Raw genomic sequence first — 19,543 nt, forward strand, 5'->3', positions numbered from 1 at the left:
TTACGAATTTTTTACTGCTGTGTATTTCAACCAGAAAAATGTTCCCCCAAAGCTACATAATGCAAAATTTTTACTTTTCAAAAATTCCAATCCTAAAGGGTCGAAACAAACCCAAGCAATAGTAATAATAATAAAATTGGTAATATTTGTAAAGCACCAATGGAAGTTATCGCCCTTAGATGTCAGGCCAAACAAATCGACCTCGCACATGCTAGAAAATTGATGTTTTCCTAATATTAATTCCTTCTGCAAGATTTCGGAATTGATTTTCCTTCCAGTTTTAAACGATAAAATATTATCATTCTTTTCTGTCATGTAAGTTGCTACTTTATGAATTATTAACTTTTGCTTTTATGAAGAAGTTCCCGTTAATATTACGAGGAAGTAAATATTACGGATGATCGGGAGAGGTACACCTGGAATTTAATGAATGGCATAAGTCGTGGTTCCCACTTTTAAATGCCCAAAGTGTTGCAGTTGCATAGCACCCAAGTCAGCCCTGAGCAAGTAATACTGTCATTCTATCTTTCTTTTTCCGTCCTTGTATATCATAAGTGACCTTCGTCATTATTAGTGACGTCGTTATTTAACCTTGAGTCAACAACGAAAGAGGAGACGACATATTCAAATACAACCGTAATCATATATATTGTTTTCCCTTTCAGAATCTATATTTTAGTGTATGTTGGGGACAATCTTCTTATGGATTATTATGTTTGTTATTTCTAGCAAGTCTAACGAGCTACATAGAGGCTTCCTCTTTGGCTTGTGTACATGGTTCTTGTTGAGATGATAGGATGCCGGAGATATGGCTGCTGTTTCTAGCAGGTCTAATCAACAGATAGATCCTTCAACGGTGATTGCATTCCAACATAGGGTTTAATTTAGATTTGGTGTGGTTATCGAAAAATACTGCGAGTTATTCTATTCACCATTTGAACGACTCTATCAATTTCGCCCTACACACGTGTATGTGCGTGTGTGTTTGTGTTCATTAATCAACATTCATTGCCCCGATATTGTTTACGTGTTTGTCTAAACCGAATGGGAAGTGATAGAATTCCAAGTATGGTGTCATAGTAGCGTGTGTTCTGAATGTATCTGTTTGTTGAGCAATGATTGTGTATTGTTGTAGCTATTACATATACCTCTCATTCACACGCTGCGCTCGTCTGTCAGTTTATATAAATTACTCTAGAACTAATAGTAATAATAAATAATAATAAATATATGAATAGTCTGGCTGTACAATGAAGCCCACGAAGACCTTTTCGGTCAACCTAAAGGGTCTGACCCGGTCATAAATACAAAAAAAAAAAAATAGTGTAATAGTTGTAAAACAACTTGCTCTAAACGAATATGACAAATAAAAAAAATGCGCGCTCACGAAGTGGGGTGGGGCAAAGGACTCGGAAAATTCACATCTTCAGTCCATGGCCTTTAAACTATAGTGTTTGACCCGGGCCGGAAAAAATAAATAGTATAATTGGTGTAAAACTACTTGTTCTAAATGATTTTCAAGAACACACACACACAAAGAGAAATGGTTCGTTCAAGGCAAATGTGCATTGAACTGAATTTAAATAAGCAAGAAAGATATTATCAAAGAAAAGGCCATAGCACCATCTTTTGTATCTGTTGTTGTTGTTATTATTATTATTATGGCAGAAACGTTAGCACGCCGGGCTAAATGCGAAGCCGTATTTCGTCTGCCGTTACGTTCTGGGTTCAAATACCGCCGAGGTCGACTTTGCCTTTCATCCTTTCGGGGTCTATAAATTAAGTACCAGTTATGCACTGGGGTCGATATAATCGACTTAATCCGTTTGTCTGTCCCCTCTGTGTGTAGCCCCTTGTGGGTAGTAAAGAAATAGTTATTATTATTATTATTATTATGGTGTTGAATGTGTTTGTGTGTGTGTGGTGAAGTTATTAATATCAATATCAATACATTAGCCAACACCATTGAAGTGAAATAATAGTTTCTATACTTTTGGTTTGGCACTGCTGAATTGAGTCAAAGACTATATACAATACAAGTCAGCAGAAAAAAAAAACAAAAGAAAAATGCGATATCCATAACAGTAAAGAAATAAGACTTCCCCCAAACAGTAACCCTTGTGTTTAAAATCTCCCTGACAAAAAGAAGAGAAGTTGTTTTGCTATGGACTACATTGATCGCTTCATTTTGTGGTTTAGCCAAAAAGTTTGCTCAAATCAAGTAAACTTATGAACCAAAGGTAGCCTAGCCATGACCATCTCAATGATTCTCTTTCTTTTTGTCAGGCATGGCTGTGTGGTTAAGATGGTTTCAAGTTCAGTTCCACTGCATGGCACTTTGGGCAAGTGCCTTCTACTCTACCTGACTCCAGACTGACCAGTGCCCAGTGAGAGAATTTGGTAGATAGAAACTGTGGAAGTCTGTTGTATGTGTGTGTGTGTCTTTGTACCCCACCATCACTACTTGACAACTGGCATTGGTTTGTTTACATCCCTGTAACTAAGCAGTTCAGCAAAAAAGTCCAACAGAATAAGTACCAGAGTTTAAAAAAATAAGCATTGGGGTTGATTTGTTTGAGTAAAATCCTTTAAGGCTAAGCCCTAGCATGGCTGCAGTCCAATGACTGAAACAAGTGGAAGAGAGTGGTGTACCAAAGATTATACCATTCAATGTGTTCTAATGCTCCTCTTGAGTCATTGCAAGTGAACATGTGCAATAAAGACATGAGTAGAGAAGAAGCTCCAAAGTGATACCATTCAGGGAAGGATTGAGCAGAATTTTTAGAGAAGAGAGACAAGGGTAAGAGATGCCTGGTTGAGATGGTGCAAACCTCAGCCAGGTCTGAAGATAATAAGTTGTAATTTTGTTGTTTATACCTAAAACATGGACTGCTTGTTTATACCCAAGAATTGGACTTGCTATTTGTACTCAAGAAATGTGCAACATTATTATGCTATTTCTATAATATAATAATTTAAATGTATGTTAAAGAGAATTTAATAACACAAACTGTCTGCATAAAGAATTAAAAAAATGAAAAAGTGTGGCAAGTTTTGTAAATAGGGGAAGGGTAAGGTTGAATATTTAAAAGAATTTGCAGAGTGTAAGATGTTTGTAAGCAATTCCAGAACAACAAAAGCCGTTACTTTTACTGCAAGATTTAAATTTCGTTTGTGTCTAAATATTTTTGGTCTTTGAAACCATGGCAAACCCCTGACAAAAACTTGTGCTGCATCTATTTTGTCAGTGAACAAGTCTCGGTTTCAAAGTGACAAAAATATCGACATTGCAATGAGATTTAAATGTTGCAGTGAACCAACCATTTCTCTTTGTGTATGTGTGTGTTCTTGATAATCGTTTAGAACAATTAGTTTTACACCAATTACACTATTTTTTCTGGCCCGGGTCAAACACTATAGTTTGACCCTTTAGTGTTCAGATTACTCTGTTAAATGTAATGCTTTTTTTTTTATTAAAATTGTTTTTATTTAATCCTGCATTATCTTATAGCTTTTGAGGTTTCAGTGATGTGATTGTTTATTTTTAGAATGCCAATGTAGATGAGGTGTGAGAGGCCAGATATCGCCGGTTTGAATATAAAAAATAGAATATTTGGGCCAGATATGGCCGGTTTAAACACTAAAGGGTTAAAGGCCATGGACTGAAGATGTGAATTTTCCGAGTCCTCTCCCCCACCCCTCTTTCACGAGCTCGTATTTTTTTGTCATATTCATTTGGAGCAAGTTGTTTTACAGTCAGACGCTTTTGGAAATTCACGATGTGAATTTTCCGAGTCTTCTCCCCCACCCCTCTTTCGTGAGCACGCATTTTTTTTGTCATATTCGTTTAGAGCAAGTTGTTTTACACCTATTACACTATTTTTTTTTTTTATGACCGGGTCAGACCCTTTAGTTCAACTTCCTATTCTAACAGTTGTTATGAGGATCAAACTGACCAATTTGTTTTCGATCCTTATCTCAATCTACCAAAAATGCAGTCGTGGGTTTAATTATACTGCAAGACCAAATGTAGTTATGTGTTAGTATATTTATCCATAACCCCCACTAGTGAAGATTTGTCGACTGTCTGTCAACTGCATCCCATTAGTACTGTTCATCTACAATTTGGCGAAGTGAGATGAGCACATCTTGACGAATTGTTGGATAACGACACTAGTAGGTTTGAATACCATCGTAGCGGCTGAAAAATGTCTCGTGGGGGACCAAATTTAATTACGAAACATATCATTGTAGAGCTGATCTGCGGATGTGGCATGCAGCGCTTGATGATGTAAAGTGTCATTCTTGTTTAGATTTTATTTACGTTTGTTGTTAACACAACGTTTTGGCTGATATACTCATCAGCCTTCATCAGGTATCTTGTGGAAATTCGAACCTGGGTTCTCATTCCTTAGGTATTGTTATTCTTCTTCTTCTTCTTCTTCTTCTTTCTTCTTCTTTCTTCTTCTTTTCTTCTTCTCTTCTTCTTCTTCTTCTTCTTCTTCTTCTTCTTCTTCTTCTTCTTCTTTTCTCTTCTTCTTCTTCTTCTTCTTCTTTTCTTCTTCTTCTTCTTCTTCTTCTTTCTTCTTTCTTCTTCTTCTTCTTCTTCTTCTTCTTCTTCTTCTTCTTCTTCTTCTTCATTCTTCTTCTTCTTCTTCTTCTTCTTTTCTTCTTCTTCTTCTTCTCTTCTTCTTCTTCTTTCTTCTTCTTCTTCTTCTTCTTCTTATTATTATTATTATTATTATTATATTCAGGTCACTGCCTGGAATCGAACTCGGAATCTTGGGGTTAGTAGCCGCACTCTTAACAGTTATGCCATATGCCCGTGGGCTTATTTTTTTAATGATGTAATTGTCACTCTGTAGTCTTTTGATAGTGAACTTTTCTTCCTTAGTGATGTTTGGTTTGGGAAGTTTCGCTTTTTCCAGTACCTGTGTCACTTTCCACCTTAGTTCATCTCCTGAGCTTTTGGTATCTCTTCAATAGGAGCTATTATGTCCAAGTATGGAAGGCGCTTGATGGTTGTCGCAAAGTTGAGACCTTTGTTCAGTCCTGCTTCTCCAGAGCTTTCTAGATGTCGGCTACTTACATTAATTACTGCTTTCACAGTTGGGTGACGGACTTCAGTCTTCATTCTCAGACCTTTGAGTTTCATAAATTTCTTAATCTGGCGTGTCTTCACCATTTCAAATTCTTTCATGTATGACTTTTCTAGATCTTGTTGGATTCTCTTTCTATCATCATCTCTGGTTATTTTCCTAAGTAATGAAGATAACCTCTCTTTGATTTCGTATTTAGTTGATGTTTTTTTTCAATGGTTATAATAGATCCTCTCATGGACGCGGACATATCCTGTCCTTTCCGCTACTCTTTTAGCTTTTTTGAATCCACTGGTGTCATTATATTCAAGCCAGGTGGTATCAGCTTTGAGTCTCTACATCTTCACAGGAAAGATGGTTTGAAAGATGAGCTAGTTTTTGATGAAGTCTAATGTTGGCTCCATACCGATTAGATAATACAGTTCTATATTTCAGAGATGAGGAATTATGTACATTATTTACATTTGATGGATATTTGTCCTCATCTTGTTTGTTAACACAATGTTTCGGCTGATATACCCTCCAGCTTTCATCAGGTGTCTTGGGGAAATTTCGAACTTGGGTTCTCATTCCTCAGGTATTGTTTAGATTTGTTGGGAGCCCTTATGTTGCCAGTGATTTCATACCATTTATTCTGCTCAAAATTCATGTTTATATTCTGTATAGTGGATAACTGGCTTTTGATGCAAAACTCCGTGGATTTTAAAAGTATTGCGATATTCATAATTACCAAAATAGAAAAAAAGGCAGAAAATAACCAGCAAATATTTTTGATATCAGTTGAATAAATTTTATATTACATTGATGTTCTTCGGTATGTACTTAAACGGGAGACATCTCTACTTTAAATATTTCAATTTCATTTCAACGTTTCAATCATCATCATCATCATCATCATTTAGCGTCCGTTTTCCATGCTAGCATGGGTTGGACGGTTCAACTGGGGTCTGTGAAGCTGGAAGGCTTCATCAGGCCCAGTCAGATCTGACAGTGTTTCTACGGCTGGATGCCCTTCCTAATGCCAACCACTCTGTGAGTGTAGTGGGTGCTTTTTACGTGCCACCCGCACAGGTGCCAGACAGAGCTGGCAAACGGCCACGAACGGATGGTGCTTTTACGTGTCACCGGCACGGGGGCCAGACAGAGCTGGCAAACGGCCACGAACGGATGGTGCTTTTACGTGCCACCGACATGGGGGCCAGACAGAGCTGGCAAACGGCCACGAACGGATGGTGCTTTTACGTGTCACCGGCACGGGGGCCAGGCGAGGCTGGCAACGGACACGAACGGATGGTGCTTTTACGTGCCACCGACACGGGGGCCAGACAGAGCTGGCAAATGGCCACGAACGGATGGTGCTTTTACGTGTCACCGGCACGGGGGCCAGACAGAGCTGGCAAACGGCCACGAACGGATGGTGCTTTTACGTGTCACCGGCACGGGGGCCAGGCGAGGCTGGCAATGGACACGAACAGATGGTGCTTTTACGTGCCACCGACACGGGGGCCAGACAGAGCTGGCAAACGGCCACGAACGGATGGTGCTTTTACGTGTCTCCGGCACGGGGGCCAGGCGAGGCTGGCAACGGACACGAACGGATGGTGCTTTTACGTGCCATCAACACGGGGGTCATATCTATATGAACTTGCCTCATCTCTCTTTTTCTGCTTGTCTCTTACCCTCTTGCTTTCTAGCAGTCACTGGCATAACTTTGATATAACTCGACAAAATCAAAACATTTCGCTTCGGCTATTTCCGTGGGTTGTGGAGTATAGACATGACGAAATTATGCCAGCAATGTCTCATTTTAAACTTGAAGGAAAAAAAGCCTTGCATATTTGTTCTTACCTGTTACATTTGTGTATGTAAAATCTGAACATTTCCAAACAGAAAACAGAATCGAACTGTCACTTGCTTCCACGGAAATACCCAAAGTGAAATGTTTTGATTTTGTCGAGTTATATCGAAAGAATGCCCAGTCACCATCTCTCTCGCTAACTGTCTGTCTGTCTGTCTCTCTCGTCTTTCCTCCAAAAGAGCCATTGTAGAAACTGCAGTGCTCAAATCCTTTCTCTCCATGTTTATACAACTCACACCTACGATAGTAAGCTTATTATTATGGCCATTCCACCCATCACGATCCTATCTTTTATTAACCTATCACTATAAAAAATGTTTAATTTTCACCACTGAGTTTGCATTTATAACATTCACCAAATAAGATGGAGAATTGTTTACTTTATAAAGTTTAACAATTAATATCTACAGTTTTAATCAGGCATTCATTCACTACTTTGCCTACCTTTACTATTAGTTATGCTTGGCAAACATTGATACATAGCTAAACATGGTTACGTGCAAATATGTAGATACACACACTCATTCACTGTCTCTGTCTGTCTATCTTTCTCTCTCTCTCTCTGTCTCTGTCTTTCTCTCTCTCTCACACACACACACACACACACACACACACATTTTCACTGTTGCTGAGCCAATCAAACATTTTTTAAAATCATTTTGTGTGTGAGAATCAGATTAAGATATTACAAAAGATGAAACAAAATAAATCACTTAATTACCGGAAAGATTACTTTTAGCGTACATTCACTCATATTTATTCATTAATTACAGGATGTCAGTTAACAAATAAGATTTGGCTGAGAATTAATCAATTAGGTACACCTTATGCAATTTGTTGCCCATCCCTAGTCACATATATTCAAATAAAGAAGCCATTGCAGGTCTCCTGACTTGCTAGAAATAGTAGAAAAATTCCTTTCAAATTGCATCTTACCATTAAAAAAAACTATGAAAATCATTTCTGCAAGTTGTTTAAGAAGAAATTGCAGAACTGTCTTTCTAGGACTTGAGAGACGACCATTAATTATACATGTGTGTATACATATATACATATATATTATATTGGGGTAGGCCAGTTTATGGGGTTGCCTTGGGTTTCTCGCTCATAAGGGGTTTAGCCTTATGACGTATCTTCAGACCCCTGCCTGAATCCTTATTTTACTATATACATACATTCATACATGCATACATATTTTAAATAGTAGCTACGTTAAGTGATCCTAGTGAAAATTTGCTTTTTTTTCCCCCCTTTTGGTTTTGTTTGGATATTTTATATGGCCTTATAAATTTAGTATGGGACACCCATGTTGCATTTTTCGTTGTGCGACTTCTGTTGGCTGTTTTAACCTCAGCAAGAGGGCACTACTTACTCTCTCTGTGATTTAGCTTCATTAAGGTTCTACCTCATTTCGTGATTCTAGTTATATGGATATAAAGAAGAAATATTCAGATAAGCAACTTTGTTTTTCTTTCCTAGTTTTACTTCTCACCTCACTTCATATCATTCATATTATTTATAAAACCTTGTTTATTTCCTTGCTATATGTTAAACAGTAAAGTTAAGTAATCCTTATGTTCAATTAAGCAATTCAGTTTTTCCTTCCTAGCCTTAATTCTCAAAAATTTCATCTCAATCACATTATGTCTAAAATCTTTGTTTCCATGCTATATATTAAATAGTAGCTATGTTAAGCAATCCTACTGAAAATATGCTTCCCCCCTCCTCCCTTTGTTTGGATATTTTATATGGCCTTAGATCTTTGGCTTGGGGCAGCCATGCTGCTTGGTTGTTTGCGGTGCGCCTGCTTAACCCTTCCTCTCACCTATACCAGAAGTCTTTCTCGTAGCACCTCTACTGGAACCTTTACTGAATGCTGTCTCTCTCCTACATCTTTCCTAGTGGTCTGTCTCCATGTAAATGTGGAAAGTGTGAAGTGAATGAATGATGGTGAAGTAAATGCTCACTGAAGCATATTTGAACTTATATGATATGTCTGGGGAATGTACATGCAAGCTTTCATTCCAGATGCAGAATGCTGTCCCCCTGGCCCACATCTTCCACACTCTTAGAGTTGGCACATTCAATGTGGGCACATTGAAAGGTAGGTCCGGTGAGATTGTTGAGATGCTTGAACGGAGGCTTGTAGATGTGTGTTGCATACGAGAAGTAAGGTGGAGAGGAGGTTCTGCTGGGTTCCACACAGGCAAAGAGTATAGGTATAAAATCTTCTGGGTAGAGAATAGTAATGGAGTTGAGGGTGTGGGCATACTTCTTGCTGAAAAATGGGCTGATAAGGTAATCGAGGTAGTCAAAGTGTGATAGAATACTTAAGCTTAGACTAGTTTTGTAAATTGGGACTACCTGATTAATAGAAAGACTGATTTTTAAGACACCCTTTTGTAGACTACCTCATTGACAAATGACAGTGACGTTCTCTTTGTAGCTGGTGACATCAATGGACATGCTGGGCAACATTTGGGTGGCTTCCATGGCATGGATGGCGGCAATGGATTTGGCTCCTGTAATAAGGAGGGGACCAAGCTGTTGGAGTTCTGTGATGCAAATGACATTATGATGTGTAATACTAACTTCAGGAAACCTGTCAGTTACTTGTTCACCTAACAGTCGGGTGGACACACTATCCAGATTGACTATATTCTTGTTAGAAAACGGGTAAGATGTCTGCTTATAAATGTCAAATCTTTCCCAGGTGAAGAATGCACCCCTCAATGCAGGCTAGTCATTTGTGGCTTCAGAATCAGGGCTAAAAGGCTGCCCAGAAGACAACCTCTGTGGAAAAGAAAAGTCTGGAAGCTTAAGGATCCTCTGAATGGTCAGAGATTTAGAGATGTGTTACTTGAAGGATTTGATGAAAAAGATGAAGATATAGTGACATATCATGTGGAGGTTTCTATAGAACAACCTTTTGAGGGCCACTGACCAAATTTGCAGCTGGTGCAAAGTCTCTTCTTGACCTAAGGTGACATGGTGGTGGAATAATGTTGTTGACTGAGTCATTAGAGAAAAAGAGCAGGCCTGGAAGGACTGGAAGTGTGGTGGTAGCAGGGAACTGTATCAGATAGTCAAAAGGGAGGTTATGAGGTATATTTAGCCAAAGAAGAAGCAGAAAAGAAGTTGGATGTGAGAACAGGCAACTTCAGAAGTATTAAGCCAATAATAAACCTCTGTACTTGGTTTTTGTCAACATGGAGAAGGCCCTTGACATGGTACCCTGACCCCTTATCTGAAGATGTTATGCCAAAATTTCAGCAAATTTCCTGCTGAAATTCTTGCAGTAGTTGGAATCATGGTATTATTGAACAAACTACTTCTTCACTGCACTTCTATGCCTGTGTCCTGTTAATTTGTAAGTTGTGTGAACTCTTTCCCATAAAGGGAACCCTGAACCCATTCACAATGAAATGTCACCAACAAATTATCACAGCAGGGAATATCATGTATTAGAATGTATATGTTTAGCCTATGATAATTGTAGCCCTTTCTGCTACCCCAAATCAAATAGAATTAATTAAATATTCTTTTTTAATAGGGAAAATGAATAAATTACCTTAATTCATGTTTTTTTTTTTGTCTGATCAGATACCTGTGTTGATAATGAATCCTGCCTCTCCTTTTGCTATTTTCTCTCTGTACCGACAAATGATTCGTAAAGCAAGGACACTTTCTTACACTGACAAGAACTTTTATCTGCATAGAATTCGAAAGGAATTTGATAAGAACAAATCTATCACTGATCCTCATGAGCTACAGCGCTCTCTTGAGGTATGTATTTGTTGTTTTTTTTTTCCTATGTTGTGCATTCATTAATTTTTTTATGTTTACATGGATGAAATGGTTTATGTGATCTAGAACATACTCAAGTGTAACCAGTCACATACTGGTTTCAAATTTTGGCACAAGGCCAACAATTTCGGGGTATGGGGTAAGTCAATTACATCGATCCCGGTTCTCAACTGTTCCTTATTCTATCAATCCTGAAGGGAGAAATGGTGAATTTGACCCCTGTAGGATTTGAACTCTGACTGTAAAAGCAGAAGTGCCATAAGCATTCTGCTTAGCATTTTAATGATTCTGCCAGTCACATGTTGCTATGAAGAAATGTATATGTGGTGAGAAGTAACATTGAATTTGTCAATATGTTGATAAGGAATAATGTAGGACATACGAAATACTGTTGTGCACTAAAGTTGTTAAAAATGTGTGCTGGGAATAGTCATGGAAAAAGTTATAGGAATTACTTCTGAGTTATCGAAGCCAGGTTGCTAAATGTAGAGAATGCATGGGAGAAGGAGAGTCTGCCTAATGTGTTTCCTACAGAGGGACCAGCTATCCAAATAGACAGTAGCTTAGTAGATAAAACAATTAAAGTTATGAAGACAGGGAAAGCCCTAGGCCCATCAAGAATCACTGCTGAGATGTTTAAAATATCTGGCAGTGTAGGATAAACTCTAGTCACCCATATAGTCAGTCAAGTTATACATGAGGAAGTCAAACCCAATGACGGGTGTACCAGCAGCCAAGGAGAATGGCACTGATGCTATATTCTTGATAATGCAGCTGCAAGTGAAGTACCTAGCCAAAAATAAATCTCTTTACTTGGCTTTTATCAACATGGAGAAAGCCTTTGACAGGGTCTTCCACTCCCTTATCTGGTGATCAGTGTGGAAATTATGGATAGAAGAGTGGCTAGTGAGATCTGTACAAGCTATGTACAGGAACGTTGTCTGTTGGGTGAGGGTTGGCAACAAGTATAGTGATGAATTCAGTATACAGGTAGGAGTTCACCAAGGATCAGTCCTCAGCTCTCTCTTGTTCATCATAGTCCTCCAGTTAATAGTAGAGGAATTTAAGTCAGGTTGCCCCTGGGAGCTCCTCTATGCTGATGTTCTTGTAGCTGAATCACTACCAGTAATCAAAGGGCCTTACAGTTAATTTAGCAAGACCATAGTAGGAAAGCAGATAAGTCATAAATCCCTTCAGGTAGATGGCCTTGCTTGATATGTAAAAAAGGCATAGATGTACCCGGTGCAAGCTATGGACACATAAGAGAAGTAGTAATATCTGAGGAAAGTTAGCTGGGAAAATAGTCTTTGTGTGTGGCAGATGCATAGGTACAATGAACACGAGAAATATACAAGGATGAGAAACTATTGGTGCATAACATAGGAGAGCAAGTGTCTAGTGGGTTTCACTCTATGAAATGCTAACTGATGCTCACTGAGAAGCAAAAGGCTGAGGTTGATAAATAAGGAGTCTTTTTATGGTTGTTTCCACTACTTTTAGGATGTTGGCATTGAAGATGATAAGTAAGTTGTTAGCAGAGCCACTAGGATGACCTTCTTGAGAATGGGAAATACTGTTTCTACAGACTGTGAAAGATGCCTGTAATGAGAAAAAGATTGAATGATTTTGTGCTAGTAGAAGCCCAGTCTAGAATGCACTGTTTCAGGATAATGGAAATACCATCAGAACTGGTAAATTCATTGGGTTTGGTAAGGACTGTGCGCACACAGTTGTAAGTTATGTGTTGGTGAAATGTGTGCAGTGCTTTTGGGTCAGAATTAAGAAGTAACACAGTAGTTAGCTTTGTTAATATGATTACTACTTACAGAATTAACATATGTTTAAGCTGTGGAAAACTGAGAAATTTTAAAAAGGGGAGTTGAAATCTTTTTCACAAGGGACCAGAAAGCTCAAACAATTTGGGATGTGAGACAGATAGCAGGCTATACAATACATGAAGCCATTTTATGCTTTTTAAATTGTAACATTGTGGATTTTTTTTAAATGATGGCAGTGGAACACTTCTTCCAGCTATGTTCTTTGTACACATACAAGAAAAACTACTTTGGGGTTTTCAGTGGTAAGATTTTGTTGTGTTCACTCTATGAAGAGACATATTGAATTGACAAATGTCTGCCACTCAATAAACTGTCTTGAGTAGCATGGTTACTGTCCAGAGTTGTCAGTTTAGAACTAGAGAAGCTCTGATTAATTGATCTGAAGATGGCTTTTGGGAGTAGAGTTTGCTCTTTTATTGGCTAAAAGGAATTGTATTTAATTGATAAGACAATGGTGAGCTGGATCATGCAGTGATTGTGGCTGGGTGGGGTTGTGTTTTAAGGTGACATAGAAGTCAACAGTGCTTCTAGCACTCGTGTGTTGATTAGTCATGTAGGTGAGGATATTAATTGATGCAGATATTTCATGTTAGCAGGTAACTCAATTACTTCATCAGAAATGTCAGTATGAGAAGTGTGCAAGAGCCATAATGAATTTTAAGTAATGAAAGAGACATTGGATGATGATCTCAGAACCACAAAACCTCCTTCATTCTTTGAATTCTCCCTTCAACTAAATCTACTCGGCATTACCTAGCAATAGATGTAGTGTTTATGTCCCAACAACATATTTTTCTTGAAAACATTGTATCACAACTGCTTTAAAAAGAGAAAAAAACTGAAATGAAATATAGACCAACTACAACCAGTGACTGTATTTATGGACTTTATTATGACTCCATCCGAAGGTCAAATATAATGAGAGAGAGAGAGAGAGAGAGTAGCCATGATATAAATTGCTTTGATACAGAACAAGGAAGGCAGCTAGCTCTAATGAGGTTTAGTACTTTCTATTTCAACAAAATTTAAACTCCTCTATATGTGATCTGTAGTTTAGCTTACAGGTAATGTATGTTTTCCATTACAAAGACGTTACTTCATTAAAAGGTTCTTCAAATTTAGATTCATGAATTTGTTGTAGTTTGTGATTTTTTACAGTCTAATGCAAATGTTTCTCTTCAAATAATATTATTGCTTACATGTCATCAATGTTAATTTCAGCAAATAGAATTCTTGAGTATATCAGTGAAAAGACAAATCCTGTAATTAGCATCTATCAATTTAATTGTATCATCATCATCATCGTTTAATGTCTGTTTTCCATGCTAGCATGAGTTGGATGGTTCGACCGGGATCTGGGAAGCCAGAAGGCTGCACCAGGCCCCAGTCTGATCTGGCAGTGTTTCTACAGCTGGATGCCCTTCCTAACACCAACCACTCCGTGAGTGTAGTGGGCGCTTTTTACGTGCCACCGGCACAGAAGCCAGACAAGGCGGCACTGGCATCGACCATGTTCGGATGGTGGACTACATTTTTTTATGAGACTCTTAAATAATGTTTCTCTCATTTCTACACAGAACTGTCATTCATTCTTTGTTGTTTGGCATTGAGTCACCTCCAGCTGAAGGGAGCTACGATAAAAGGCATTCTTAACATGCCTATCTCATATAACTACATTGTCAGATGTGTCCAATCCTTTCAGTTGACTGTGTAGAGGTTGTTAACTGCCCGTAAATATTGTTGCTCATATCAATACAGATGTTTCCTCCCAGTCAGTTGTGCTTGGTGTGAACATTGAAAGCAATCACTAGCTTTGGAATAATCAACAGAGGCTATGATATAAATGACCATGCTTTAACCTCTTTGAAAGGATATTCTACATTCTAATACAAACTGAATTGTAAAGAGAAAAAACAAAAACCCAAAACATTTTAGGTTATGTTATGTTATTCTATATGTATTTTCATCTATTTTCAGAAGGGCAAAGCATTTTTGCGTCGTGACAGACTTCTGTGAGGGAATCCAGTAAAAGAAATATTGATTAATTTGGAAATAGTCTTTCTAAATATTTTCCTCCTTAGCTGAAGCAACCTTTACTGGAAAATGTTAGCAACAAAACTATTGGGTGATTTGGTTTTATCTTCTCACCCATCCCACCATCACTCAATAATTTTAAACCAAACAATTGCAAAATTCTCTCTACTGATACATAGATGCCTATGAGCTCTTAAGTTCAATTTTAGTTCATCCATGTGATATAAATATATATCATCATCGTCATATATACACACACACACACATATATATATATGCATGTATATACATATATATGTATATGTGTTCATGTGTATATGATGATGATGATGTACATATTTATGTATATGATATACGCACTTGTTAACTAGGCATTAACATTTTAGTTCATCTAAAATATTTAACTGCAAAAATGGTTTGAACTGTGTTAAACTCTAATTTGCATAAAAGTGCATATGATGGTAACATAGATGAGTAATTAATAGTGCACTACTAAAAATAATTGAAGTAATTACTTGACTAACTGATTTAGTTGAGTCTTAGTTTGTATACCATAAATAGCCATAAGCTACACATTTCTCTCTGGACAGAGGATGGGTACTCTACCTCTGGTGAAGGTCACTGACAACTAAAAACTAGTCAATCTAGCTTCTGTTGCCCAAGGTGAGATAAAACTTGTGTAACTATTTTGTCATTTTTCACAAGACTAAAATTGTGTTTATTTAAAAAAAGGCATACATATTCATCATCATCATTGTACATCCGCTTTCCATGCTGGCATGGGTTGGATGGGTTGCCATAGCCATTTCTTATTGGGAGCCGCTAACTTACATAGACTGGTGTTTGCACACGGCACTGGCTTGCTTTCTGTGGCTGAATGCTCTTCATTTCAGTAACTACTTTAGGGAGTGTTAGGGTTAGGATTACGTTAGAGAAGTTGAAAGAAAGACCTTGGAACCTTTCACATTCTCCTTTCATTTGCTAACCAGTGTACTCTCAATTAATTAAGGAGTAATTAAAGACAAAATCTTTCTGCCTTGATGTATGTGTGTGTTTGTCACTATCTCTTTATCTAGCCATCTTTCAGCTCGACTTTAATATTTAATTAAGCACTTATCAGTTATGACTGTACTCCTGGTGCTACCTCTGTATGATGCGACAAAGAGCTGAATAATTTTTACTGAGTTAGGGAAATCTAAATTGTTGTGGTTTGGAATATATATATATAATAAACCAATGTGCCTTCCTAATTGTCACTGATAGGTGAAAGTTACTGGTAACTTCAACAGAGCCTTGAAAGAATGTTCACATAGCAAGGCTGTTGTGAAGACCAGCACGGTTTTTTTTGATGGTTGTGAATTTTGTGCCAGAGCAATGAGTCTGTATGTTTGAGTTTCTGCTTACAATAGAATCTAGGGATAGAAAATCAACAGTAATTATGAAAAAATATTTCTAACCTGTTTAGTAAAAATTAAATGTTAAGATTCCGTTAAAGTGATCCAGATATTGTTATTACAGAGATTTCATGTCCAAGATTTTGAAACCATATTTGACAAACTTATGATTCAAATGATGTTGATACTTTTTTTTTCTGTTTTTACATAGCTGTATGCTCCTGGGGTTTTGATAAAGGACTTTTTTGGAAGTAAGATTTTGATTTTGGTTAGAGTTGTTTTTTAAAATATTGACTTTCTCTAAGAGAACTCTTTAAACTGTCTGTGATATTTCTAATACACTACCTAGGTGTTTGAATTCATATTAGAAATAATCATGAACTTGGTGGGATTTAGTGAAATAGCTAACTTTATCAAGAAGGTAGTGCCAGGATTATAGCAAAAGATTCTTAAATTTAAATCAACAAAAAATTCTTAAATTTAAATCATGGCAAGAAGTTTAAAATTTAATATGAACACTTTTAAAAAGGAAATATATAAGACCTAGTAGTTGTTACAACTGAGTTTAAATCAAAGGGTTAAGCAGAATCTCATGTGGCGACCCAGCAATAAATGATGTTACAGTTTTGAACTTCTCACTTAATCCTGTCTTTTTTTTTTTGTTCTAACCAGCACAAGCCTTAATCTTTTGAAATAAAATAACTCTATTATCAATTTCATTGTGAGTTTCTTAAACTTCTTATGAATATATATGTTCTTGTTTCATGAATCACTGAGGGAACTTGTATATCATCATCATCGTCTTCATCATCATCATCATTGTCTTAATGTCCAGTTTTCCATACCTTCAGAGATCAGACAGAATTCGTTGTGTGGCAGATTTTCTATGACTGGATGTTCTTCCTATTGCCAACTCTCTCTTGTTTCCAAACATATATTTTGCCCTTAGCCATGTTTACATAGAAGATTGTAATTGAACAACACTGCTTGTGTCTAGACATACTGCTATTGTATACATTTGGATAAGAATTCACAGAAGCATGCATGCACTCTCCCTCTCTCGAGCCTTGTAAATGAAATTGAGAAACTGATTTGATGCACATTCTGCTCAAGCCTAACCAGTGGACTGCATCTACTTTTGGGTAGTAGACCTAATTCATTATACAGTTCAACACAACCACCAAGTGCTGTAGAGCAAGTTCATTCTGTACATGCATCTAGACTGTGTCTTTCTCTTTTATCTTTCATCTTTTATCTTTTGCTTGTTTTACTAATTAGACTATGTCAGTGCTGTGGCACTGCCTTCAAGAGTTTAGTTGATCAATTTGACCCCAGTATATTTTTTTTAAAGTTTGGAACTTATTCTAGGCTTTTATTTCTTTCTTGGACCATGGTTCCCTTGGGATATTTCATCATCATCATCATCATCGTTTAGCGTCCACTTTCCATGCTAGCATGGGTTGGACGGTTCAACTGGAGTCTGGGAAGCCAAAAGGCTGCACCAGGCCCAGTCTGATCTGGCAATGTTTCTATGGCAGGATGCTCTTCCTAACGTCAACCACTCCGTGAGTGTAGTGGGTGCTTTTTACGTGCCACCAGCACAGGTGCCAGGCGAGGCTGGCAACGGCCACGATCGGATGGTGCTTTTTACGTACCACCGGCACGGAGGCCAAGCGAGGCTGGCAACAGCCACGATTGGATGGTGCTTTTTACGTGCCACTGGCACGGAGGCCAGTTGGTGCGGAGCTGGCAACGGCCACGTTTGGATAGTTCTCTTATGTGCCACTGGCACTGGTATCACAGCTACAATTTCCATTGATGTTGATCTATTTCGATTTCGATTTTGATTTATGCTGGATATTTGTCTTATCAGTTTGGCCAGTTCTTTCTCCTGTCATTAATTTATGAAGCAGGGATTATGACAAACTCATTATGTTGTTAGCTTGCATTGACGAGTTTAACTACTATATGTATGGAGAATCTTTTCAAGCATTATCACACCAATATTCCTCAAACATTGTTAAACATCTGCTTCTGACGAACGGCTGTAAGTAATAACTGTTTTATGCAACAATTAATCTCAGTACCAGTGAGCATTGTTCCGTCTATTCATGTAGCAATATAATAAACCCTGAAATGCATTCTTCTTAAATGTGTCTTTGGCTGCTAATTCCATCAGATTCAGTGATTGCATAGTTGCTTTTTCATTAGCTTAAGAATTAAAAAGTCAACAAGTGTGACAATTTTAGACATGTTTATGATGTATTTTGTCACTGCAGAGCACTACAGCAGTAGCACACAAGCACCAGGCATTTCAACAACATAATAAAGCCATCCTAATGTTATTACCCTTCACACTTAGTTCAAGCAAATATATAAAAAAAGAGATAGCAAATATAACAGTACACCGGCATGATCACAGCTTGCTGGCTGAAACACACACACAAGATGACGTAAAAAGCAAGCACACACTTGAAAATATCAGTACCATCAATTATCTCATTTGCCATAAGCACTGCAAGAATGCAATAGAACTAGAGATAAATACTGAGACCTATAACTCATGTACCTACAACATCCTGAAAAAAACAAAAAAAAACACTACATGTCTACACTGTTATAAACCATTCCATACCAGATTGATGTGTGTGGCCTTCACTAGGTTGAAGTCTGGTATGTCTTGAGTAGTAACAGATTTGTGGATTGCATCAACCATAGATATGGATTTGACTGAATGCACATGTACCAATGGTTTGCCCAATCATATCTAACCTATGTCAACATAACTCATGAAACAGATGAACTGAATTAAGTAAGGATCCTCTGCATCGTCACTCAAGCATCAATAATAACCTCAATTCATGCCTTACTGTCACAGAAAAAAACCCCCAAAAAAACAAAGGATAAGAGCACAGTGCTATGAAAAAGTCTGGATGGTCATGACTGGAATGTTCTTTCAATTACAGTACTGCTGGATCAAGGCTGACCTAGGCTAAAAACAAAACAAAACAAAACAAAACCCCAGGTGGACCTCTGTCTACAATAAATGTGGAGGTATCTTTCACATAGCAAGAACCCTTGGGGATTACCTGTTAGTGGGAGAAATAATGAGATATTAAATGATTTTATAAGAGAGACAAAGTATTATTTCGGATTCCTGGGTTCTCTTACTCAGAGATATACCCCTGTTTCTGAGCTATTATTTTTTTATTTTATTAGATTTATCTGAAAAAAAAAATGGGCTATGCTGATAACTTCATATGACATATTAGACAAGTAAATATATTCATCTTGAAAAAAAATTCAAGTTGTTCTCTTAGTGTTTTTGTACCGAGAAAATTTCCCACTTGTTATGGGAAACATCAACTCAGACAAGACCTTGAACAAATATACCACAATGAAACAAACCTGTTACAAAGTTGTTTTATCAGGACGCCATCTGAAACAGAAAGGCGTAATTAGGTAATTGTTTACAATTAAAGTCAACTGTAATCAAATATATTCAAACTTGAC

At 37.5% G+C, this 19,543-nt stretch overlaps 1 protein-coding gene across 2 annotated transcripts; it reads left to right on the top strand.

Moving 5' to 3' along the window:
* Positions 1–335: 335 nt before the first annotated feature.
* Positions 336–16,749, top strand: LOC115215247 (MIEF1 upstream open reading frame protein). 2 transcript variants are annotated; one of them, XM_036505358.1, is made up of 3 exons: positions 336–507; positions 10,561–10,743; positions 16,242–16,749. In XM_036505358.1, the coding sequence occupies exons 1-3, from the start codon at positions 460–462 to the stop codon at positions 16,314–16,316; spliced, it is 306 nt and encodes a 101-aa protein (XP_036361251.1). In that variant the 5' UTR covers positions 336–459; the 3' UTR covers positions 16,317–16,749. The 2 variants fall into 2 exon arrangements, with proteins under 2 accessions (XP_036361251.1, XP_029640348.1); XM_029784488.2 differs by having other exon boundaries at positions 360–507; positions 14,580–16,749.
* Positions 16,750–19,543: the final 2,794 nt, after the last annotated feature.

Source organism: Octopus sinensis, linkage group LG8 (assembly GCF_006345805.1).
Source record: "Octopus sinensis linkage group LG8, ASM634580v1, whole genome shotgun sequence".
NCBI lineage: Eukaryota > Metazoa > Mollusca > Cephalopoda > Octopoda > Octopodidae > Octopus > Octopus sinensis.